A 26,535-nucleotide genomic window follows, 5' to 3' on the forward strand; every position below is an offset into this window, starting at 1 on the left:
TCATGTATTTTCCTTATACAGTTTCCTTTTTTTTTTTTTTTTGAGATGGAGTTTCACTCTTGTCGCCCACACTGGAGTGCGATAGCACAATCTTGGCTCACCTCAACGTCTGCCTCCTGGTTCAATCAATTCTTCTGCCTCAGCCTCCCAAGTAGCTGGAATTACAGGCATGCGCCACCACGCCCGGCTAACTTTGTATTTTTAGTATAGACAGGGTTTCTCCATGTTGGCCAGGCTGGTCTTGAACTCCCAACCTCAGGTGATCCACCCCCCCCCTTGGCTTCCCAAAGTGCTGGGATTACAGGTGTGAGCCACCGCACCCAGCCTGCAATTTCCTTTTTAACAACTCATCACACAATTACTTAATATCTGTTTTGCTCATTGAGTTCAACCAAGTTAAAGAACCACATGAATTTTGCTCTTTCTGCATACCCAACACATAAGTATAATGTCTGCCTCATAGTAGATATTAAATATTTATTGATAAATAACTGAATATTTGTTGGGTAAAACTGATGTTTCATGGAATTAAAGATAACGTAGCTAAAGCTGTTACTAGAATGCCAACAATCCTAGTTTGCCCACAACTGTATCCCAAGTGTTAAGAGCAATAACGTTCTCTTATCTCAAGGCTATGCAACCTAAATATGAATAATAAGAACAAAAACAAGGCAAAATCTGAAGAAGGCATTTTTCAACTTGTTTTTCAATCCCATTCTTAACCTAGCCTTTAAACGGTATTCTTTTATTATGCAAGTACAAATAAAATCAAGGTTTATTCAATGATAAAATTAACACTACTACCAAGAAACTCAACACTTTAAGGCAGTTTCCGCATCGAAGTTGGTGGGAGACTTATGAACTTACCCTCTTTAGCCAAATATAACTCCTTAAATTTTGCTCTCTTTTGATTAAATTCTTGCTCAAGCTGCTGCTGTGCACGTAAAAATTCTGCATTAATTTTTTCCAATTCTGCTACCCGTTGCTGAAGAGAAACTGGGGGAAAAAAATACTAGTTAACAAGTAATAACTTTTATTCATAAATTTATAAAACAGTAAATTAGTATTCCAGCTGTACACTGCTAAACGTGAAACAAGTAGTCAAGCTTCTTCCAAAAATCCACCATATGCTAGGATATTCTAATGTTAAAAAAAAGTAAGACAGGCCAGGCATGGTAGCTCACGCCTGTAATCCCAGCGCTTCGGGAGGCCGAAGCGGGCAGATCACCCGAGGTCAGGAGTTTGAGACCAGCCTGGCCGACATGGAGAAATCCCGTCTCTACTAAAAATACAAAAATTAGCCAGGTGTAGTGGCAGGTGTCTGTAATCCCAGCTACTCAGGAGGCTGAGGCGGGAGAATCGCTTGAACCCAGAACGCGGAGGTTGCAGTGGGCCGAGATTGCGCCACTGCACTCTAGCCTGGGTGACAGAGTGAGACTCTGTCTCAAAAAAAAAAAAAAAAAAAAAAAAAAAACAAGTAAGACCCTTCTATTAGACTTAATACACAACTGTAAATGAGTCATGTAAAGTGAAACCACAAATATACAGAGAATCACATTAAGGCCAACTTCCCCACAAAAAAAAAGAGCTTCTAAAGTGCCTTTGTGCAACTGAATAGCAATTCAATTTTAGAACTGTTAAATACTGGATTATTTGAGCTACTTATCCCACAAATGAACCTACTGCCAATCTTGCTATTTCCCGTTTCTCTCAAGTGTCACAAGCAAAATCTAATAGGTTCCCTAACTAGTGTAGCCATACCAGACTGAACTATTCTTCCAACTTCAAAATGATCCATTACCATTATACTGAGATCATAATCAAAAACCCATTCATAGAGAGAGGATACAAAACTGCACATTCTACATAAACTCTCAATTACTGGGAGATAATCTGGTTTTCTTCCATGTTTTCAATATTGATCATGATGTACGGGGATTAGCAGACTTTTTTTTTCTTTATGGACGCTATAATTCGGACACAGCTGGTTAAATGATTGCCTTCCCTGACCAAACCCAGGGCTTCTTTTGATTGAAGCATAAGATAGGAGGTCCAGCTGTCCAAACCCCTGATCTCCTCTTTTGCCCCAACAGCATCCCAGCCTTAAAGCTATGACCATAATCCCTTTAGGGTATATCAGTTAGTACTAATCAACCACTAACTACTTAGGCCAGCAGAGGTCCAAGTTTCATACTACAAGCCACTCCAGATAATGATGAGTTGCCTACAATTTTAATCAAGATTTGAGATTATCTTTGAAGGCTATCCCCTCTCCCAATCACTCAATTTAATTGAGAGCTGATTTTAAAATGTATAGAAAAAAAGACTGGAAAAAATGTACCAATGATTTATCTATGAGTAACAGAATTATGGCTCATTAATTTCTTCCATATGCTTTTTTTTTTTTTTTTTTTTTGAGACGGAATCTCCCTCTGTTGCCCAGGCTATACTGCAGTGGTGCGATCTTGGCTCACTGTAAATTCTGCCTCCCAGGTTCAAGCGATTCTCCTGCCTCAGCCTCCCAGGTAGCTGGGACTACAGGCATGTACCAGCACACCTGGCTAATTTTTGTATTTTTAGTAGAGACGGGGTTTCACATGTTGGTCAGGCTGGTCTTGAACTCTTGACCTCAAATGATCTACCCACCTCGGCCTCCCAAAGTGCTGGGATTACAAGTATGAGCCACCGCACCTGGCCTTCCATAAGCTTCTCAAAGTTCTCTTCCATGCAGATATGTATTCCTTTGACAATGAACTAAAACCAATACAGATGGTTCAAACTGATGGTTTCACTTACAATTTTTCCACTTTATTATGGTACTCATACAACCATTCTCTTTTTCACTTTCAACTTTCACTACAGGATTCAATAAATTACATGAGATATACAACATTTTACTATAACTTGCTACATGTTAGCTGTCATTATTAAATTGGTGGTATTTATTTAATGAATAACAAAAAAAGTAGTAATCAAATGACCTTGTATATAGCCAGAAAAACCAGAAGTCACTTCCAACCTCATGATTCTGATTCAGTTCCATGCTTAGACTTCCAGCTTATAGCCTCCCTTATTATCATGTATATATATATATATATATATATATATATATATATATTTTTTTTTTTTTTTTTGAGACAGAGTCTCACTCTGTCACCCAGGCTGGAGTGCAGTGGCGCAATGTTGGCTCACTGCAACCTCCGCCTCCCGGGCTCAAGCAATTCTTCTGCCTCAGCCTCCCGAGTAGCTGGGAGTACAGGCACACGCCACCATGCCCAGCTAATATTTGTATTTTTAGTAGAGACAGGGTTTCACCATGTTGCCCAGGCTGGTCTTGACCTCCTGACCTCAGGTGATCCGCCTGCCTCGGCCTCCCAGAGTGCTGCGATTACAGGCGTGAGCCACCGTGCCCAGCCTACCATGTATCTTTATAGCATCATGAACAAACTAATTACCGTAATGCCAGCCTTCAACAATATTAAAACTTCTGAAATTTAAAAGGCTGAGAATATAAGTATGCCAGCCTTTGTCAACAGTAGGCTTTCTGTCAGAAGATTTTGCCCAGCTGCAGGCTAATATAGGCGTTCTGGGTACATTTAAGGTAGCTAGGCTAAGCTATGATGTTCCACAAGTTAGACATATTAAATGCATTTTATGATATTTCCAATTTATAATGGGATATAGCCCCATGGTTAAGTCGAGAAGCATCTCTATGTGTTCATTCCCATGAGACCTTGAAACTAGCCTCACTATAGATTTAATAGTGTAAGCGCAATCATTGCAGAAAGAGGATGACTGCTGGTTTGAGTTCCGTGTCATTAATGGTCATTTTTGAGGAACGAACATGTAGGGTCTCTAAGTCAAAGCAACGACTTCTGGTCAACTGAAGGTTTGATAACTTTGAGAAAAAGAGGGATGAGAAATCCATTGGAAGGAAAATGTGTAATTATCTCATATTACCATTTGAAATCATGAAAGAAATCTGTTCTCTGTGCTAATTCTGCTGGTATTTTTATTGTTAAATCCACATTGTTTAATAAGTTAAACAACTTTTCCACTTAACACTTTAGTATTACTGGTAGCTACTGATTAGTACAGAGGTAACAAAGGGCTCTGGGGAATTAAGGAAAAAGAAAAGCCAAAATCCCTCTGTTCTTATTTTTCTCTAATAAGATATATCCCCTCCTATCCCTACCTTCTACCAAAATGTACACATAACCAAAACACCCATACCTCTCAACATTAATAGAATTAGGAACTGAAGCAAATGAATCAACAAAACAAAAATGCAGCTGTTAAAGATGCAGCCAAGATTAAGTATGTTTCCATTACTCCCAACCCCTTCATGGCTCTGACCCACAGTTTAGACCCACTCTATACTCACAAAGCCTGGCTCTCTCCAGGCTTCAGGACAGTGTTCAGTTCCAGAAATCATGACCCTTTTGAGAGTATATCGAGTAATTGCCTTATTTTATTTTTAAGAAGTGATCATCCATCTCAAGTACTTCTAACATACTGCAATTCTACAATATAGAAAGACAAAAAAACTGCTTTTTACAAGAATGCCTTTACTACAACATCTAGAAAAATCGATTCACTCTCAATATGAGAAAGTTTACAAATAAGCATATCCTAATGCATTAGCAACCAACCACAAATCAAGGAGAAAATAGCTCTCATCACACAAAATGCTGTATTATTTTTTATAACATGGTAACTAATAGGTCACAATCATTAGCTAATAGTTCATGTAAAAAGTACTTAGTGTGGCATATAGAACAAACTTGCTAAATGTTAGCTGTCATTACTAAATTGGTAGTATTTATTTAATGAATAAAGAAAAAAAGTAGTGATCAAATGACTTTGTATGTAGCCAGAAAACCCATACTCATGACTCTGACTCAGTTCCATGCTGAGACTTCCAGCTCACACCCTTCCCTATTACCATGTATCTTTACAGCATCATGAACAAACTAATTACTGTAATGCCAGCCTTCAACACTAAACTTTCTGAAATTTAGAAGGCTGAGAATATCAGTATGCCAGCCTTTCTCAACAGTTCCACACATCCCATATTTGTTGCCTTCATTTGAGCAATAAGAAAAAGGGAGAAATTATCTAATCCATTGCCTACTTTTTTTTTTTTTTTTTTCCTTGAGACGGAGTTGTTGCTCTGTTGCCCAGGCTGGAGTGCAGTGGCGCAATCTCGGCTCACTGCAACCTCCATCTCCTGGGTTCAAGCAATCCTCCTGCCTCAGCCTCCCAAGTAGCTGGGATTACAGGAGCCTACCAACATACCCGGCTAATTTTTTTGTATTTTTAGTAGAGACAGGGCTTTACCATGTTAGCCAGGCTAGTCTTGAACTCTTGACCTCAGGTGATTCACCCGCCTCAGCCTCCCAAAGTGCTAGGATTACCGGTGTGAGCCACCACGTCCAGCCATGCAATGACTACTTATAATGCTTTACATCCAAAGAGAAAAATGACTGTCACTCAATTCAGAATGTCTCAATTAGCAACAGCAACACAAAAAGAAAAAAGAATACAATAAATAAATGGAGTAAAGACCTAATAATAATTTTGATATAAACAAGAGAACACGCAATAACTTAAAATATTTCTAAGACTTGAGCTGCATCCTACTACTACGTTCCTCTTACAAGCAAAACAATACAATAATTCTTTATTTAATTTTTTTTTTTTTTGAGATGGAATTTCGCTCTTGTAGCCCAGGCTAGAGTGCAATGGTGCAATCTCGGCTCACAGCAACCTCCGCCTCCTGGGGTTCAAGTGATTCTCCTGCCTCAGCCTCCCAAGTAGCTGAGATTACAGGTGCCCACCACCACTCACAGCTAATTTTTGTACTTTTAGTAGAGATGGGGTTTCACCATGTTGGCCAGGCTGGTCTCAAACTCCTGACCTCAAGTGATCTGCCCGCCTTGACCACCCAAAGTGCTGGGATTACAGGTGTGAGCCACCACCACACCTGGTATCTTTACAAAAAATTTGATAAAGACGTAAGCAACGTGAAATTTACTACGACCAAAACCTTTTTGTTTAATGATGTTCAAAATCCAAGAAAACACCTATTTCAACCAATTTACAACAAAAAATAACTCCAGTGGGATCACAGAATCTGAACAGTTCCTAAAACTCAAATGTCTTATCTTGTGTGTCACTGGATTTTAAAATAAAACTATTGGCCAGGCACAGTGGCTCATGCCTGTAATCCTAGCACTTTCAGTGGCCAAGGCAAGTGGATCTCTTCAGGACAGGAGTTCAAGACCAACCTGGTCAACGTGGCAAAACCCTGTCTCTACCAAAAATACAAAAATTAGACGGACGTGGTAGTGCGTGCCTGTAATCTCAGCTACTTGGGGGACTGAGGCAGGAGAATTGCTTGAACCTGGGAGGCAGAGGTTGCAGTGAGCCAAGATCGCACCACTGCATTCCGGCCTGGGCGACATAATGAGACCCTATCTCAAAAAAAAATAAATAAAATAAAACTATTAAGTATGGTAGGTATATCCTACCCATCCTACATATTCATTTAGTGAAGTAATACCAAGCCAGAAAAAGTTATATTAAATAAATACAATGTTATACATAGCACAGTATGAGCTACGCAAAAATTATATAGAAAAAAAGACTGTAATGAATATCCCAAATGGCAGAGTAGTAAAAGAATTATGCTGAATTAGCCGGGCGTGGTGGCGGGCGCCTGTAGTCCCAGCTACTCGGAGAGGCTGAGGCAGGAGAATGGCGTGAACCCGGGAGGCGGAGCTTGCAGTGAGCCGAGATCGCGCCACTGCACTCCAGCCTGGGTGACAGAGCGAGACTCCGTCTAAAAAAAAAAAGAATTATGCTGATGAGATTTAAATCAAAAGGCAATGAGATGCTTTATCTTTCTTGTTTTAATAATTATGTTATTTTATTGCTCTACCTCAATCTATTTGCTCATAAAAAAGTATTCATAATTTAATGGTCTTAAAATATTTTAACACACAAAAAAATCATTTTTTAAATGTTGCTCTTAAGAAACTCACAGTCTACAAAATCATTTTTTAAACTACACTTAAGATTTTCCTAGCCAGGCCCAGTGGCTTGCATCTATAATCCCATTACTTTGGGAGGCCAAGGTGGGAGGACTGCTTGAGGCCAGGAGTTTGAGACCAGCCTGGGCAACAGAGACCCCATCTCTACTAAAAATACAAAAATTAGCCAGGTGTGGTTGCGTGTGCCTGTCGCTTGCGCCTGGGACTTTGAGGCTGCAGTAAGCCAAGATGGCACCACTGCACTCCAAAAAAAAAAAAAAAAAAAGTCTACAAAATTAAAAAGCTTATAAAGTAACTTTACAGACTAAGGTAAGCTGGCCGGGTGTGGTGGCTCACGACTGTAATCCCAGCGCCTTGGGAGGCCGAGGGGGATGGATTGCCTGAGGTCAGGAGTTCGAGACCAGCTTGGCTAATATGGCAAAACCCTATCTCTACCAAAAAAACAAAAATTAGTTGGGCATGGTGGTGGATGCCTGTAGTCCCAGCTACTCAGGAGGCTGAGGCTTGAGAATCACTTGAACTGGGGAGGAGGAGGCTGCAGTGAGCTGAGATCGCACAACTGCCCTCCAGCCTGGGCAACAGAGCAAGACTCCGTCTCAAAAAAAAAAAAAAAAAAAAAAAAATCTGTTTTTAGTAACATTTCCCTAATCTGCTCCCTTAGAGATTTTAGTTCTGCTCTCCAGAATTAGAGTAGATTTTCTAGTATCTGACATTTCACACACACCATTTTCTTCTCCAGATTTCTCCTAATCATGATTTCTAAATGCTTCATTATCCAAGTTGCTCACCCTGCAAACTAAACCTAGTCAAAGTTCCACATAAAATATGACAGTCTGATCTAAACACAATACCAGCATAGAGTCTGATAGAAATATCTCCTTTCTTCAGGGGACCATACCCTTAACAATGTACGGTAAATCTACTCGAGGTTTTTTTTTGCCACAACCCCATACTGTTATTGTTATCCCATAAGATTAATGTAATCCAACACTGTCCTTAAACCCTTTCCACTTGAACTGCTATTAAACCAAGGCTCCTCTTACAACCTGAAGCTAGTGCAGTTTTAACCATGGCACAGGTGGTCAATTTTTTTTTTTTTTTTAACAAAGTTATTGGTTAGGCCTAAGAGACCCTTGGTACATCACCTGAAATCTTGGTGGAGGTTGATATTGATTTATTACCTCTAAGTTTGGTATGCACACTGTTTGTTACTGGTCTAAGAATGAGATAAGGAGTTTGTGCCACAGTGTGAAATAAACTAAGACACTAAGCACATTGCTTAGTTCTACTGACATTTTTCAATGAAGAAAGCAGTACATGGATTTATATTCTGGTTCAGGTTCCTTGTGCCCTAGAAGACCATTAAAAACAGTTTGTGGACAGGTTACTTTCAGTAGTACTGCTATAGTTGACAACTGCCATATCCATGGCTGTCTATCATCTTTTGCATAGTCTTCTCACATTTAAAGATATTTCTATTTTATGAGTTTCAGCTTCCCAAAATAGAAGTCAAATACAAATCCCCAATCTCCCTTAAAACCAGAATGCAGGCATGTGACCCAGGCTCCTCCAATCAAACACACCCAAATGCAACTTCAATTCAGAATAGAGCAGTGTAAAGAAACGAGGTTCCATTCTCGTTGCTGTAAGACTTTTAGTCGTGTCCCAGTGGTATAGGTCTAGCTCCTGAATCAGAAATGGTATCAGTCCAAGCACAGTGACAGCAGCATTAAAGTGAATTTCTATAGGCCAGCAGCACCAGAGGCAAGTTTCCTGTAAGGTCAGTTCTAGAGCAGCTTCGGGGTATTCCTTAAAGTTTAGCATAAAGGAGTGATTCTCCAAGTGTAGCTCTGGGACCACAACATCACCATCACCTGGAAACTTGTGAGAAGTTCTCAGGCCCCATCCCAGGCTTCCCGGAATCAGAAATTCTGGAGACAGGGCCCAGCAACGTGCTTTAACAAGCCCTTTTAGATGCAGGCTAAAGTTTGAGAATCATCTAGAATCTCTCTCCTTGCCCTCCCAATGACTCTGTAAGCAACTTCATATCTTCTCAAAAATACCTTTTCTGTTTAGACCAGACAGGACAAATTGTTTTGTTTGCAACCAAGAAGCTTGGGCAAAACATACTGTCACTCCCACTACCATACTCTTAAAGACTGCTCATAGGGTGCTAAGCAATGATTAAACAACAACAAAAAAAATCTACCAGGAATTAACAAGAGTTAGAAGGTAGGAAATACTTGAAAAATCTGCTTATGATCAACCTGGCTGATTTCATAACATCATATGGGGATGGAGGAGCACATACTGACTTCCTTCTCAAGAGTACAGTATAGAAAGGTCCCCCCGCTTGCACCCCAAGAAAGAGAGAAACTTGATCAATACTACCTCAGTAGGGGTGGTCAAAGCTACACATCACTGATAAGCCATGTATGTACCCTTGATGTGACACAAAGAAAACGATACTTTATCCATGTGCTCTTCCTCCCAAGACACTATGTCAGTCTAATCATGAGAAAAACATCACACAGATCCCAATTCAGGGACATTCTACAAAATACCTGACCAGCACTTCTTAAAACTGGCAAGATCATCAAACCAAAGTCACAGAAACTGTCACAGTCCAGAGGAGCCTGAGGAGGCCTGGCAACAAATGTAATGTAACAGCCTTCCAGCTTAACGGAAATGAAAAACTCATGCACTTGAATGCTTGCTTAGCTGGGTAGATTTTCCTTCCCATCTAACTGCATATTATACTCTATAAGACCCAGTCGTATCTCCTAATATAACCCTCAGTTTTGCCGGGAGTCCAGTTGGAGAGAAAAAGCAGTTTAGAAATGAGTGCAGGCCAGGCACAGTGGTTGACGCCTGTAATCACAGCACTTTGGGAGGCCAAGGTGGGCAGATCACGAGGTCAAGAGATCAAGAGCATCCTGGCCAACATGGTGAAACCCCATCTCTACCAAAAATACAAAAATTAGCCTGGCGTGGTGGCAGGTGCCTGTAGTCCCAGCTACTCGGGAGGCTGAGGCAGGAGAATCGCTTGAACCCAGGAGGCAGAGGTTGCAGTGAGCCGACATCACGCCACTGCACTCCAGCCTGGCGACAAGGCAAGACTCTGCCTCAAAAAAACAAAGGAAAGAAAAAAGAAAAAAAGACAAAGAAATGAGTGCAGATAGCAGGGTGAATAGCCCTGTAAATGAGAAACAAACCCCAATGACAGCAGAGAGGACTGGGTCACAAGGCAAAAATAAAACCATGACTGAAAATGAATTGGAATTCAGAACCACTTAATATAAGGGCAAACAAAACTAACTGAAAACAAACTTCAGTGGCCCTAGGGACTCCTCATTACCGCTCAGTACCAAAACTAACTTCCATAATACTAAGTCATCAATAAAAGATTAAATGATGCCCAGTGTTCTCTATTTAAGGATAATAGTGATAACAGTGATTTAAGTAAAACTGCTAAAAAAAAAAAAAAAAAATACCTGCTACACGCCTAGTAACCAGACTGTGTTCTCTAAATGACATTCCCCACTAAAAGGAACTAGGGATCCTTAGACAAAAGGACACTTCCAGGGCAGGAAGTGTACAAGATAAGCCTGGAACATCTTGTCTGTTAAGGTTATATAAAAAGATTTAGGAGTCAATGTAAAGAGGCCACACACTGGCCAAAAATGAGACAGTTTGGGTATCAGTGTGGTAGGCTGAAACTTCCTTCCCCCACACCCCCTCCAAACACAAGCGTGCATGACAACTGGGGAACACGCGAACACAGAATGGATATTTGGTGATACCGTTAACTGGTTTTAGGTGTTATAATAGCATTGTGGTACGTTTACACATACACTGAAATGTTTCCAAATGAAATCACAGATTCCTAGTTCAAAATCCTGGAGGAGGTGGGAGCTATAGGTGAGACTGGCCATACATTAAGAATCATGACACATGGAAGGTGGTGACTCTACATACTAATCTTTTTAAGTGTTTAAGAAGCTCCACATGAAGATATAATGAGGCATTATGCACATACACAGACAATTCACAGTGGAGAACTATTCATAAAGAATACCATCATCCCTGGTTATTACCAGTTCCTCTAACATAAACAGTAATTGGTTTAGAATATTCTGAAGATTTTTATCATTTACAAGAAAAAAACCTAATGCAACAAAAAACACCTCTTAGAACCATATTTAATTATACCATAAAACAAATCAAATTCCCTATATAAACCCTTCCCTTGATTGTAACATAGAAAATTTTAAAATGTAGATGTAATTCCTTATCTCCCTACACTTGGGTTATAAAAAGGCTACACACTAGCTATAAACTCTACAGTGGGGGTTACTTATAAGAAGAAAAGTTCTTCTAAATAAATAATAAAAACACAGGGTTATATTTTATTTACAACGAAAGTTGGCTGCATTATTTATGGGCTTTTCTGAAATATCAAGGTCATACAAAGAGAGGAAACAGAATTTTTAATAAATAGCTCTGCCTACATGTGGATGAAGGAGATTGTATGTCTCAGGAAGGGAACACAAGAACCTAGAGGAAAAAGAAGTCTTAAGGAAAGAACGCTGATGTTAATACTTGGGAGGAAACTCTTGATTAAAGCTACAAAAAATGAAATGTGTAATAACAGGAGCTAACAATCAAGTATCCATTGCCTATTTATCAACTATTATATGAGAAGCCATAAAGCATAACAGCTGAGAGCACAGGCTCCAGAATTAAACTAGGGTTTGAATCCCAGCCCTCCCACTAAGCTGGTTCCTTCTCTCCATCTGTAAAAACCGGGACTAATAATAGGACTATTTTCTAGCATTGTAGTAAGGATTAAATAATTCACAAATAGCTCTTCATGGAGTATCAGGCAAGTTATTTTATACACTGGCTCACTGAATTTTCAAACCAAACCATAAAATAGGCATTATCACCCCAGTTACAGACGCAGAAACATTCTAAGATTAAGCTAACCTATTGATACACAGCTACTAAGTAGCAGAGCTGGATTCAAACACTGACCTGCCTGGTTCCAAGGCCTAGATGGATTTCCCCATGATTACAGGTGTTTAATAGAGGAAAGTCATGAGTCACATGAGCAGAAGTTGTAAACAGGTGTAATACCACCTCCTAGGAATGTTCTTCTTTTATGCAGTCACACTGTTCATTTATACGTTGAAATCTGTGAGCAATCTGTATTAATTACAAATTATTTTCCTTTACAATAAAGGTATCATGCTGTTAGGTTTTGGGGTTTTTTTAAAAGTCTTGTGTACAATTTTATATCGGAATGGTAAAGGGGGTATCCTAAAGCATTTTGTCATAAACCAGTGGTTCTCAACTAAAGGTCATTATACAATTTCACCACCAGGAATTTATCCTAAGGAAATAATCATAGATATGTGTAAAGACATAATTGCAAGAATATCGACTGCAGCATCAGTTAAAATTCCAAAACATTCGGAAAAAGTCAATATCTAACAATAGAAAACTAACAAAAAGCTGGGCACAGTGGCTCATGCCTGTAATCCCAGCACTCATGGAAGCTGAGGCAGGCAGATCATTTGAGCCAAGAGTTCGAGACCAGTCTGAGCAACATGGTGAAACCACTTCTCTACAAAAAATACAAAATTAGCTAGATGTGGTGGTGCACACCTGTAGTCCCAGCTACTCAGAAGGTTGAGGATCAACTGACCCCAGGGGGTCAAGGCTACCGTGAGCCATGACTGCACCACTGCACTCCAGCTGGAGCTACAGAGTGAGACTTTGCCCCACCTCAACCAAAAACGAAAAGAAAATAAAATTGACAAAATAAATTATGCAACAGCTACACAAGTTAAGATGAATCTTGAAAGCGAACACAAATTCTATCAAATGTTCAGAGAATATTTTCTATACTACTTAAACCGTCCTCAGCATAGAAAAAAATGAAATGTTTCCCATTTTACCAAGCTAGTATAATCAAGATACCAAAACCAGGCCGGGAACAGTGGCTCACACCTGTAATCCCAGCACTTTGGGAGGCCGAGGCAGGCAGATTACCTGAGATTGGGAGTTTGAGACCAGCCTCATCAACATGTAGAAACCCAGTCTACTAAAAATACAAAATTAGCCAGGTGTGGTGGCACCCACTACTGGCTACTTGGGAGGCTACTTGGGAGGCTGAGGCAGGAGAATCACTTGAACTTTGGAGGCAGAGGTTGCGGTGAGCTGAGATAGCACTGCTGCACTCCAGCCTGGGCAACAAGAATGAAACTCTGTCTCAAAAAAAAAAAAAAAAAAAAAAAAGATACCAAAACCCAATGCAGTACCAAAATGGAAAACTACAAGCCAATCTCACTTATGAATATAACTGCAAAAATTCTCGAACCTTAGCAAATCAGATCTAGCTACATACTACAATAACAACCCATCACAACCAAGTTGAGTTCATCTGAAGTGTGCAAAAACTAACATTCAGAAATCCATTAATGTAATCTGTTTTATTAAACACATCAAAAAGACCTGAGATAATCTCAGTGAATTTTAAAGAAAAGTAAAGCGATTAGAGAGGAAATAGCTATGAGAAACAGACTATCCAATATAAGGATGATCCGTGTGCCTGAAGTAGAGAACCCAACAAATGTAACTAAGAAAACAGTAGAAGATTTAAAGGAATAAATAGTCCCAAAAAGAAATCAGAACTAAATCTACAAAAAATAATGATGTGGCAAACAGGCCCACAGAGGAAGAAAGCAGAAAATAGAGGAAACTCAGATCTTTGACATCCTTGAGCAGTTGATCCAAATTTAGAATGCTCTACTTGTGCACATGTAACACAGAGAAAAACTAACCCTTCACTTTTGAAGCTACTAGGGGTTGGCTTTCCAGTTGGTCTCAGACAGAGTTATTCCTAACTGATACAAAAGAACATATTAAAACTTAAATGTATCAAAAGTATCAAATTTTAAATGTATGTAAACTTTGACACAACAGGGATTTAGCAGAGGGAAGTATTTGGCTAAATATTTAGAGACATATGTATCAGGATGTTTGCCACAGTGTCCTTTGAAATAGAAAAAAAAACAATATTTACTAATAGAGGGTTAATTAAACATATTATGGAATCCATACATTAGAATACTATTGTTACATACCGCTAAAAATAACTGTTTTTTTTTTTTTTTTTTTGAGACGGAATCTTCCTCTGTTGCCCCGGCTAGAGTGCAGTGGCATGATCTCAGCTCACTGGAACCTCCACCTCCTGGGTTCAAGGGATTCTCCTGCCTAAGCCTCTCAAATAGCTGGGATTACAGGTGCGCACCACCACCACACCCGGCTAATTTTTGTTATTGTTTTTTCAGTAGAGACGGGGTTTCACCATGTTGGTCAGGCTGGTCTCGAACCCTTGACTTCAGGTGATTTGCCCGCCTCGGTCTCCCAAAGTGCTGGGATTACAGGTGTAAGCCACCGCATCTCTCCTTAAGAATAACATTATTTAATAATACATGATGAACATCTCTTCATTTAAGTGGGAAAAAACATGCTATAAAAGTACTGTAATTTTCTATCAAATTTTTAAGTTTTTTCCACATATTTTATACATATGAAACTCTAAAAAGACAATACCACCGGGCGCGGTGGCTCATGCCTGTACTCCTAGCACTTTGGGAGGCTGAGGCCAGCGGATCACAAGGTCAGGCGATCGAGACCATCCTGGCTAACACGATGAAACCCCATCTCTACTAAAAATACAAAAATTAGCCTGGCGTGGTGGCGGGCGCCTGTAGTCCCAGCTACTCGGGAGGCTGAGGCAGGAGAATGGCGCGAACCCAGGAGGCAGAGCTTGCAGTGAGCCCAGATCGGGCCACTGCACTCCAGCCTGGGCGACAGAGCGAGACTCCGTCTCAAAAAAAAAAAAAAAAAAAGACAATACCATTTTTCCTCGGTATCTGAGAGATTGGTTCCAGGACCTCTCAGGTACCAAAATCTGATGATATTCAAGTCCCTTATATAAAACAGTGTAGTATTTGCATATAACTTATGCATATTCTCCCATGTACTTTAAATCACCTCTAAATAACTTGTAATACCTAATACAATGTAAATACTATGTAAATAGTTGTCATACTGCATTTTTTAATTTGTATTTTTATTGTTTTATTAGTTTAATTTTCTTGAGTTGGAGTCTGTCACCCAGGCTGGAGTGCAGTGGCATGATCTCAGCTCACTGCAACCTCTGCCGCCCCGGTTCAAGCAGTTCTCCTGCCTCAGCCTCCTGAGTAGCTGTGATTACAAACGCGTGCCACCACGCCCAGCTGACTTTTGTATTTTTAGTAGAGACAGGGTTTGTCAGGCTGGTCTTGAACTCCTGGCCTCGTGATTCCCCTGCCTCAGCCTCCCAAAAGGTTTATTTTCAATCCCCAGATGGTTGAATCCATGAATGTGGACCCCGCAGATACAGACGGCTAACTGTATACCAAAGTGTTAATAAACTGTCTTTGCTGACTGTTCACTTTACACTTTTTTGCATTTTCCTAGTTGCCTGCAATGGGCAATATAAATTTTATCTGGAATTATAAAATAATTATAGAAAGAAATTAATGACAAGTGCAAGATGTGGAAGATCTAACTTGACAAACAGCTCACATGGAAACAACTTAATAATTGAAATGATGTAGAAAAAAATTGGCCACTGTTTAAAAATAAATTTAAACACACAACAACAAAAGTTATGAGCGGCTAATTGATTTTGAGACAGAGAACATCTTTGAAAATGTCAAAATATTACCAATAAGTTTGTCCAAGTGAAATTTTAGATTTCTTTATAACAAAAATTATCCCAACAGCCAGATGCAGTGGCTCACGCGTGTAATCAGAGAACTTTGGGAAACTGAGGCAGGTGGATCCCTTGAGCCCAGGAGTTTGAGACCAGCCAGGGCAACAAAGGGAGATTCCGTCTCTACAAAAAATATAAAAATTACCAAGGCATGGTGGCATGTGCCTATAGGGCCCTCAGGAGGCTGAGGTGAGAGGTCAAGGTTACATTGAGCCATAATCACACCACTGCACTCCAGCCTGGATGACAGAGAGAGACCCTGTCTCAAAAAAATAAATTACCCCAAAAGCCAAAATAAGACAAAGGACAAACGTGGAAAATATCTGTAACAAATAAAAAACAAAGGCCAAAGTCTATGAAGATACATATATATAGAAAGAGATACACAGAGAGAGAGACAGAGAGAGAGAGAGAGATTTTTTTTTGGGGGGGGGGAGAGAAAGAGTTTCCCACTTATTGTCCAGGCTGGAGTGCAATGGTGCAATCTCGGCTCACTGCAACCTCTACCTCCCGGATTCAAGCGATTCTCATGCCTCACCCTCCCAAGCAGCTGGGATTACAGGCGTGCACCACCACATCCAGCTAATTTTTATATGTTTAGTAGAGACAGGGTTTCATCATGTTAGTCAGGCTGGTCTCCAACTCCTGACCTCAAGGGATCCACCTGCCTCAGTCTTCCAAAGTGCTGGGATTATAGGCGTAAGCCACCATGCCCGGCCAATATTTATAAATTAATAAGAAAATGAACAAGACACAGCAGCTCATGCCTGTAATGCCAGCACTTTGAGACGCCAAGGCAGGCAGATGGCTTGAGCCCAGAAGTTCAAGACCAGCCTGGGCAACACAGAAAAACCTTATCTCTACTAAAAATAAGAAAACTAGCGAGGCATAGTGGTACATGCCTGTAGTCTCAGCTACTCCAGAGGCTGAGGTGAGAGGACCACCTGAGCCCGGAAAGCAGTGATTGCAATCAACCAAGATCGCACCACGCCACCAGACTCCAGCCTGGACCACAGAGCAAGATCCTGTCTCAAAAGTAAATAAATAAAGGCCAGGTGCAGTGGTTCACACCTGTAATCCCAGCACTTTGGGAGGCCAAGGTGGGTCGATCACATGAAGTCAGGAGTTCGAGACCAGCCTGATCAACATGGTGAAACCCTATCTCTACTAAAAATACAAAGTTAGCCAGGCACGGTGGCACACGCCTGTAATCCCAGCTACTTGGAAGGCCGAGGCAAAACTGCTTGAACCCAGGAGGTGGAGGTAGCAGTGAGCCAAGATCGCGCCACTGCACTACAGCCTGGTAACGAAGCGAAACTCCATCTCAAAAAAAAAAAAAAAAAAAAAAGTAAATAAATTAAAAATTTAATAAGAAAGGGGTAAAGGACATCATGAGGCAATGCACACAAAAAAATGGCCAATATATATTTTTAAAAAACAAAAAAAAAGAAAAAAATGAACAAAAGCCAATCACACTAAAACTGCAATTAAAATCAGTCAGATACCATTTTTAGGCCTTGCTTATTGGCAAGAACACTTTAAGTCTATACTTCATGTTGACAAGGATGAAGTGAGACTAACAGACATCGTCAGCACTAAGAAGAAGAAATGTAAACTAGAACTGGCTTTCTAGAAAGCAATTTGGCAATATATATCAAAATGTCATACTTCAGATCCAGAACACTCTAGGAAATAAAGATGAGATCAAAGATTAATGTACAAGAATGTTGTTTCCTATGTAATTATTAATAGTGAGAATTTATAAATGATCAAAATGGCAGTAATAGGAAAATGATACATTTATATGATGAATTAGACTTATCACCACTTTTGAGGCACAGTATCACTCTTTCCCCCAGGCTGGAGTGCAGTGGCTCAATCTCAGATCACTGCAAACTCCACCTCCCAGGTTCAGGTGATTCTCTCCTGTCTCAGCCTCTGGAGTAGCTGGGATTACAGGTGCACACCATCATGCCTAATTTTTGTTATTTTTAGTAGAAACAGAATTTCACCATGTTGGCCAGGCTGGCCTCAAACTCCTGACCCAGGTGATCCACCCGCCTCAGACTCCCAAAGAGCTGAGACTACAGGCATGAGCCACCATGACTGGCCAAAACCACTATTAAAACAAACAAACAAAAAAAACACAACACAGGGAAACTGTTCACATCATAAGCAAATGAAAATGGCAGAATGCAAAACCACATGTGCAATATGATCAATTGTTTTAAAATATTTTTATTTGTAGATATAAAAATTAATTAAAAATGTAGAATAAAAAAATAAAGGACAGAATTATGTGTAAGTCTAGTTTTCTTTTTTTTGAAATGGAGTCTTGCACTGTCGCCCGGGCTGGAGTGCAATGGCGCAATCTCGGCTCACTACAACCTCTTAGCATCCCAGGCTCAAGCAATTCTCCTGCCTCTGCCTCCCAAGTAGCTGGGATTACAGGCGCCCACCACCACGCCCAGTTAATTTTTTGCATTTTTAGTAGAGACAGGGTTTCACTCTGTTGGCCAGGCTGGTCTCAAACTCCTGACCGCATGGTCCACCCACTTCAGCCTCCCAAAGTGCTAGGATTACAGGCATGAGCCACCATGCTCAGCAAGTTCAGTTTTCTTTTACACTTTCTTTGTACTTTATGATCAGAAAAGAAAAATGGAGCCTTAATTTTGCCTTTTTAAAAATGATCAAAGTTTACTAAGCTAAAACTGACCTGAGGGATAGCTGGAATGAAAATAGTCACGGCAACCTGGATTCTAGGCAAGTTACTAATTTGTATAGCCTCAATTGTGAAACAGTGTTAATACTACCTTTAAAGAATTAGAAGGATTAAAAAATATAATCAATGCAGCCAAGTCTGGTGGCACACACCTGTAATCCCAGCACTTTGTAGGCTGAGGTGCGCAGATCATTTGAGGCCAGGAGTTCAGCACCAGCCTGGGCAACATGTCAAAACCCACTCTCTACTAAAACTAGAAAAAAATCAGTCAGGCTGGGTCATGAGCACAGAGTAATTCCAGCTACTCCAAAGGCTGAGATGAAAGGATCACTTGAACCCGGGAGGCCAAGGTTGCAGTCGGCTAAGATAGCGCCACTGCATTTCAGCATGGGCAACAGAGAAAGATTCTATCTCAAAAAATAATATTATTATTTAAATTAATATGCACTTAATGCATTAATTTATCTTAATTGTAAAGATGTTTGTTAACGATATATGCTCTCGAGCTTATAAACACAACAGATATTTTTTAAGTCCTTTTTTTAAACAAGAGAGGGAAGCACAGTGGGTGCACTTAATGTACTCATTCCAAATTTTATCTGAATGAATAAATACTTAAGAATAATCAAGGAAATTCTAGTAAATGAATAATGAAGGATGCCTGGATCTTTTTTTTTTTTTTTTTTTTTTTTTTGAGACGGAGTCTCACTCTGTTGCCCAGGCTGGAGTGCAATGGTGCGATCTCAGATCACTGCAACCTCCACCTCTCCTGCCTCAGCCTCCCAAGTAGCTGGGAGTAGCCAGGGTGTGCCACCACGCGTGGCTAATTTTTGTATTTTTAGTAGAGACAGGGTTTCACCATGTTGGCCAGGCTGGTCTCCAACTCCTGACTTCAGGTGATCTTCCTGCCTTGGGCTCACAAAGTGCTGGGATTACAGGTGTGAGCCACCGTGCCCAGCCCAGCTCTTTTAAATATTAAAACATTAAAGAGGAGAATGGAACAGTAATTGTAACCATGTGGTATAACAACAGAATAGGTAAATCAATTGAACTAAATGCAGTTTATAAATGTACTCAAATATTCCTGCAAGTTTAGCATATGATAAATGGTAATATTTCAAAATCAATGAAAAATGATTAGTCACCATCTGGTGCAAGAACAACTGGCTAACCATTTGAAAATAAGTAGTAAGCCCAGGCACGGTGGCTCATGCCTGTAATCCCAGCACTTTGGGAGGCCGAGGTGGGCGGATCACCTGAGTTCAGGAGTTCAAGGCCAGCCTGGCCAACATGGCAAAACCCCGTCTCTACTAAAAATACAAAATTTAGCCAGGGGTGGTGGTACGTGCCTGTAGTCCCAGCTACTTGGGAGGCTGAGGCAGGAGACTCGCTTGAATGTGGGAGGCAGAGGTTGCAGGGAGCCAAGATCGCACCACTGCACTCCAGCCTGGTAATAGAGCGAGACTCCGCCTCAAAAAAAAAAAAAAAAAAAAAAAAGAAGATAACACAAAGAGGAAGAACATAAAACTAGAAATCATAAAGGAAAAAACTGAAAATCACACAAAAAAAATTAAAATACTTCCATATGCCAAAACTCAACTCTCAAAGTTAAAAAACTCTCAAAGTTAAAACACAAATTGGGTAAAATTTTTGCTACACTTGGTACACACATGACAAAGATCAACTTCCCCTATATGCAAAGAACTTGTTAAATTCAGGGACTATGATTTTTTTTTTTTTTTTTTTGAGATGGAGTCTCGCTGTCACCCAGGCTGGAGTGCAGTGGCGCAATCTCGGCTCACTGCACGCTCCACCCCCCAGGGTTCACAACATTCTCCTGCCTCAGCCTCCCGCGTAGCTGGGACTACAGGCGCCTGCCACCTCGCCCGGCTAATTTTTTGTATTTTTAGTAGAGATGGGGTTTCACCGTGTTAGCCAGGATGGTCTCGATCTCCTGACCTTGTGATCCGCCCGCCTTGGCCTCCCAAAGTGGTGGGATTACAGGTGTGAGCCACCGTACCTGGCCATTTTTTTTTTTTTTTTTTTTTTTTTTTTAAGATAGATTCTCACTCTGTCAACCAGGTTGGAGTGCTGATCTCGGCTCACTGTAACCTCTGCTTCCCAGGCTCAAGCAATTCTCATGCCCCAGCCACCCCAGCAGCTGGGACTACAGGCGCACACCACCATGTCTGGCTAATTTTTGTATTTTTAGTAGAGAAGGAAGTTTTGCCATGTTGGCCAGGCTGGTCTTGAACTTCTGGCCTCAAGAGATCCGCCCACCTCACCCTCCCAAAGTGCTGGGATTACATGTGTGAGCCACCAAGCCCAGGCATAGAAGCCCTCTTATATACCTTGATGAATCTATAAATTGCCAAATCTTTTTTGAAAGAGAATTTGGTACTTAGAATTAAATTTTTAAACATTCACATTCTTTGGACTCAGTAATTCCAGTTCAAGGAATTAATCCTATAAAAACACACGAATGTGCAAACATCCACTGCAGTGTTATTGGAATGGCATGAATATTAATCAATGAGAGAAATAAATCTAAAAATTATAGTGAGTCTATATTCAGCAGCCATGAAAACAATAATTAACTTCAAAAGTAACAATATAGTTTGAGAACGGCATTTGTAGCATGATTCCACCTTTTTTTTTTTTTTTTTTTTTTTTTAAGACATGAGGTCTTGCTCTGTTGAGGTCTTGCTCTGTGGCCCAGGCTGGAAATGCAGTGGTGCAATTATAGCTCACTGCAGCCTCAACCTCTTGGGCTCAAACGATCTCCTCCTCAACCTCACAAGAAGCTAGGACTACAGACGTGCACCATGACACCTGGATAATTTTTTTTATTTTTTGTAGGGACAGGAGTTTCGCTCTGTTGCCCAAGATGGTCTCAAACTCCTGGCCTCAAGCGATCCTCCTGCCTCAGCCTCCCAAAGTGCAGGATTATACGCATGGGCCATTGTGCACAGCCATGATTCCGCTTTTAAATTACCATAGAACACATTTTTTTAGAAACTGGAAAAATATTCACCAGGACATTAACAGTGTTTCTATTTCTGAGGGATGATCTTATTAGTTCATATCAACTTTCCTTTTATATTATACATTTACAAATTGTTTTATCACTTTTTTTTTTTTGAGACAGAGTCTCGCTGTTGCCCAGGCTGGAGTGCAGTGGTGCGATCTTGGCTCACTGCAAGCTCCGCCTCTCAGGTTCAGGCCATTCTCCTGCCTCAGCCTCCAGAGGAGCTGGGACTCCAGGCGCGTGCCACCACGCCCAACTAATTTTTTTGTATTTTTTTAGTAGAAACGGGGTTTCACCGTGTTAGCCAGGATGGTCTCGATCTCCTTATCGCACGTATTTTTTTTTTTTTGAGACGGAATCTCGCTCTGTCGCCCAGGCTGGAGTGCAGTGGTGCGATCTCGGCTCAATACAAGCTCCGCCTCCCGGGTTCAGGCCATTCTCATGCCTCAGCCTCCCAAGTAGCTGGGACTACAGGCACCAGCCATCATGCCCAGCTAATTTTTTTGTATTTTTAGTAGAGACGGGGTTTCACCGTGTTAGCCAGGATAGTCTCGATCTCCTGACCTTGTGATCTGCCCGCCTTGGCCTGCCAAAGTGCTGGGATTACAGGCATGAGCCACTGCGCCCAGCCACAAGTATTTATTTTCAATGCAAATAAAACTTCAAAACATGCAGCATGAAAGAAAAAAATCCATCAATGGAACAGAATAAAGAGCCCAGAAATAGATCCATGCAAATATAGCCAACTTATCTTTGGCAAAGGAGCAAAAAGGCAACCCAACAGAGAAAGGACAGATTTTTGAATCAATGGTGATGCTGTAACAACTGGATATCCACATGTAAAAAAATGAACTGAGCCACAAGACCTTACATCCTTCACAAAAACAAATCCAAAATAGATTATAGACCTAAAGGTAAAAGACGCAAAACTTTAAATCTCCTAGAACATAACACTGGAGAAAATACTGATAACCTTGGGTTTGGAGATGACTTTTAGATACGATATGAAAGGCACAAGTCATGAAAAAAATACAATTGACCCTTGAAAAAAGTGGGACTAGACTAGGGGGACCAATTCCCACAGTCAAAAATTCATGTATGACTTTTGACTACCCAAAAACTTCACTAATTTTACCAATAACATAAAACAATTGACACATACTTTGTATGTTGTATGTATTACATACTGTATTCTTACAATAAAGCAAGCTAAAGAAATATTAAGAAAATCATGAGGCTGGGCGCGGTGGCTCACGCTTGTAATCCCAGCACTTTGGGAGGCCGAGGCGGGCAGATCACGAGGTCGGGAGATCGAGACCACGGTGAAACTCCGTCTCTACTAAAAATACAAAAAAATTAGCCGGGCGTGGTGGCGGGAGCCTGTAGTCCCAGCTACTTGGAGAGGCTGAGGCAGGAGAATGGCGTGAACCCGGGAGGCGGAGCTTGCAGTGAGCCGAGATCGCGCCACTGCACTCCAGCCTGGGCAACAGAGCGAGACTCCGTCTCAAAGAAAAAAAAAAGAAAATCATGAGAATAGAAAATATTTACTATTCATTAACTGTCTAAGTGCGTCATCACAAAGCTCTTCATTCTGTCTTCACACTGAGTAGGCTGAGGAAGAAGAGCAAGAGGAAGGGTTGATCTTGCTGTCTCAGGGATGGCAAAGGCAGGAGTGGAGGTGGTAGAAGGGGAGGCAAGAGAGGCAGACGCACTTAGTGTAAACTTTACGGAACTATGTGTTAATGTGGCTTTTTATTTCTCTAAGAATGTTTCTATATGGTACCAGTCCTTTCACCATTTGCTTTAGTTTCAGTGCCCATATCATAGAAGTGGTCCATGTCACAAAGAAGTCAAACGTAGTCTTCGCAGTCTTGAATAATCAGAGCCCTCCTGCCAGACTGTCTAATGTCAGTTTGTTTTCTGGCCCTGCTCCTCGGTCTTCTTACTCATAGCCTGGCACTGGTTCAGAAGCAGACGTCTCCAGCAAGTCACCTTCTGTGAATTCCTCTAGTGTATTATCCATTAGCTCCTGAATTTCTCTGAGATTCATATCTTGAAATCCTTTACTCCCAACCTTTTTGCCATATCCACAATCTCCTTCATGATTTCCTTGATTGGCTCTGTGCTAAATCCTGTGAAATCATGCACTACATTCGACACAGTTTTCTCCAGCAGGTATTTGTTTCAGGCTTGATGGTTTTCATGGCTTTTTAATGATATTTTCAATGGTGTAATCCTTCCCTACTTTCAACACATTCTCTCCACTGGGGCTCCTTTCCACAATGTTGATGATCCTTGCCCACAGAGAACCCGTGTAATGAACCTTAAGGGTCCTTATGACCTTAGGACCCCTTTATGTAAAGGCTGCATTAACGTTGCCTTTGGGGGCAAGTAGACAACCTCAACAACTTCTTCAGTGTTTAACTCCTGGTGTTCTAAGTAGGCAGGGGCATTGTCCATTATCAAAAGAAATTTAGGCCAGGTGCAGTGGCTCACGCCTGTAATTCCAGCACTTTGGGAGGTCCAGGCGGGTGGATCACAAGGTGAGGAGTTCAAGACCAGCCTGGCCAACATGGTGAAACCCCATCTCTACTAAAAATATAAAAATTAGCCGAGCATGGTGGTGCGCACCTGTATCCCAGCTACTCGGGAGGCTGAGGCAGAAGAATTGCTTGAACCCGGGAAGCAGAGGTTGCAGTGAGCCGAGATCATGCTACTGCACTCCAGCCTGGGCAACAAGAGCAAGACTCTCTCAAAAAAAAAAAAAAAAAAAAGAAATTTAAAAGGCTGACCCTTACTAGCCAGGTACTTGCTGACTTCAGAGGAAAACATTGAAGGAATCAATCCAGAAAAAAGGTTCTCATTGACCAGACCTTTTTGTACAACAAAGACTGGCAGCTGATGTTATCTTTTCCCTTCAAGGCCCAGGGGTTTAGCAGTTTTACAGATAATGGCAGTCCTAATCATAAACCCCACCACATTTGTGCAAATCAGTAGAGTTAGCCTATCCTTGCCTGCCTTAACCTTAAATCCTGGTGCCCACTTCATATCCTTACTAATTAATGTTCTTTGGGACATTTTTCCCCCAGAATAGGGCACTTTGGTGTGCATTAAAGACCTGTTTAGGCACATATACTTCCTCCTCAATGATTTTTGTTGTTGTTGTTGTTTTGTTTTTTTGAGACAGCATCTCACTCTATTACCCAGGCTGGAATACAATGCTGTGATCATGGCTCACTGCAGCCTCAACCTCCCAGGCTCAAGCAATCCTCCCACCTCAGCCTCTGGAACAGCTGGGACTACAGGCACATGCCACCACACCCAGATAGTTTTTTCTATTTTTTGTAGAGATGGGGTCTCCCTATGTTGCCCAGGCTAGTTTCCAACTCCTGGGCTCAAACGAGCCTCCTGTGTCAGCCTCCCAAAGTGCCGGGATTACAGGGCCACAGTGCCCAGCCCTCCGATTTCCTTAATAGCATCTGGGAATTTGCCTGCTGCCTCTTGGTTAGCAGAAGCTGCTTCTTATGTTTTCTTGATATATTTTATGCCAAACCTCTTTCTAAAGTTATCAAACTGTCCTTTGCTGGCATTAAATTCTCCAGCTTTAGACCCTTCACCTTCCTTTGCTTTAAGCTGTCATATAATGACTTCACTTTTTCTCACATCTTACTAGAGTCTATAGGTTCGCCTTATAGCAATCCTGCACCAACCTAAAAGCTGCATTTTCAATATGACATTAAAAGGTATTTCGCAAAAAGTACAAGGTTTTCATACCTGCTGGCTTAACTGCAGCAACAGCTTCACAAATTTCCTTTCTTTTTCTTTTTTTTTTTTTTTTTTTAAACGGTCCCTATGCTGGATTCATTTATCTTGAAATGGTGGCAACCACAGCTGCAGACCTCAATCTATGGTACATATCAAGCAATTCAACTTTTTCTTGTAATGTCATGACTTTTCTCTGCTTCTTGGGAGCACTTCCAGTATCATTAGTGGCACGCTGTATGGGTCTCAAGGTTTATAGTACAACATGACGAAAAACATACGAGAACCACAAGAAATCACTTTTTGCTGTGATACGCAGTTTACTGAATGGACAAACTAATAAGAGATAATTAGCTTTTTTTTTTTTCTTTCTGAGACAAGGTCTTGCCCTGCCACCCAGGCTGAAGTGCAGTGGCACAATCTCGGCTCACTGCAACCTCCACCTCCCAGGTTCAGGCAATCCTTCGGCCTCAGCCTCTTGAGTAGCTGGGACTATAGGAGTGCCCCACCACGCCTGGCTAATCTTTGTATTTTTTGTAGAGATGGGGTTTCAACATGTTGCCCATGCTGGTCTCGAACTCCAGAGCACAAGAAATCCACCTGCCTCAGCCTCCCAAAGCACTGGAATTCAAGGTGAGCCCCCTGCCTGGCTGATCAGCATTTTCAGTAGATATGTGCAACACTCTAGTACACAGCAACAGGAGGTGGCTACAAAATTACTACACCACTTATAGTATGTACTACAGTTAATTTTATGCAGTTACGATTTAATACTGCATCTTTATGTTTATTTACATTTCTCTCCACTACAAATGGTGCCATGTACAGTGTATTTGTGTACATTTTGATAAATTTTAACTTTTGACAATAGATTTGTGCGCATTTATGGTAGTCAATTATAAAAGACTGGTATCTACATGTTTTATGCATTCATGACATACCTTTTTTTTTAATTTTTTGATATTTCTAGGCTGTGCTGTCTACAAGTTTTTCAAGTTGTTGCAAATTTCCAAAATATTTTCCAATATATTTATTTTTAAAAATCTGCATATAAGAGGACCCATGGTTCAAACCCATGTTGTTCAAGAGTCAACTATAATTGATAAGTTGGACTTCATTAAAAATCAAAACTTCT

At 40.9% G+C, this 26,535-nt stretch overlaps 1 protein-coding gene across 4 annotated transcripts in view; it reads right to left on the reverse strand.

The window, feature by feature from the left end:
• RABEP1 (rabaptin, RAB GTPase binding effector protein 1) overlaps positions 1-26,535 on the reverse strand; it is a 116,353-nt gene that overhangs the window by 75,824 nt on the left and 13,994 nt on the right. For 3 of the 4 annotated variants that reach the window (XM_030800049.1, XM_030800048.1, XM_030800047.1), the window contains exon 2: positions 868-996. The exons of the other annotated variant lie outside the window; for it this stretch is intronic. In XM_030800049.1, coding sequence (XP_030655909.1) covers positions 868-996 — 129 coding nt within the window. The remainder of the gene's footprint in view (positions 1-867; positions 997-26,535) is intronic. 4 annotated transcript variants of the gene reach the window in all.

This window comes from Nomascus leucogenys, chromosome 19, assembly GCF_006542625.1.
Source record: "Nomascus leucogenys isolate Asia chromosome 19, Asia_NLE_v1, whole genome shotgun sequence".
NCBI lineage: Eukaryota > Metazoa > Chordata > Mammalia > Primates > Hylobatidae > Nomascus > Nomascus leucogenys.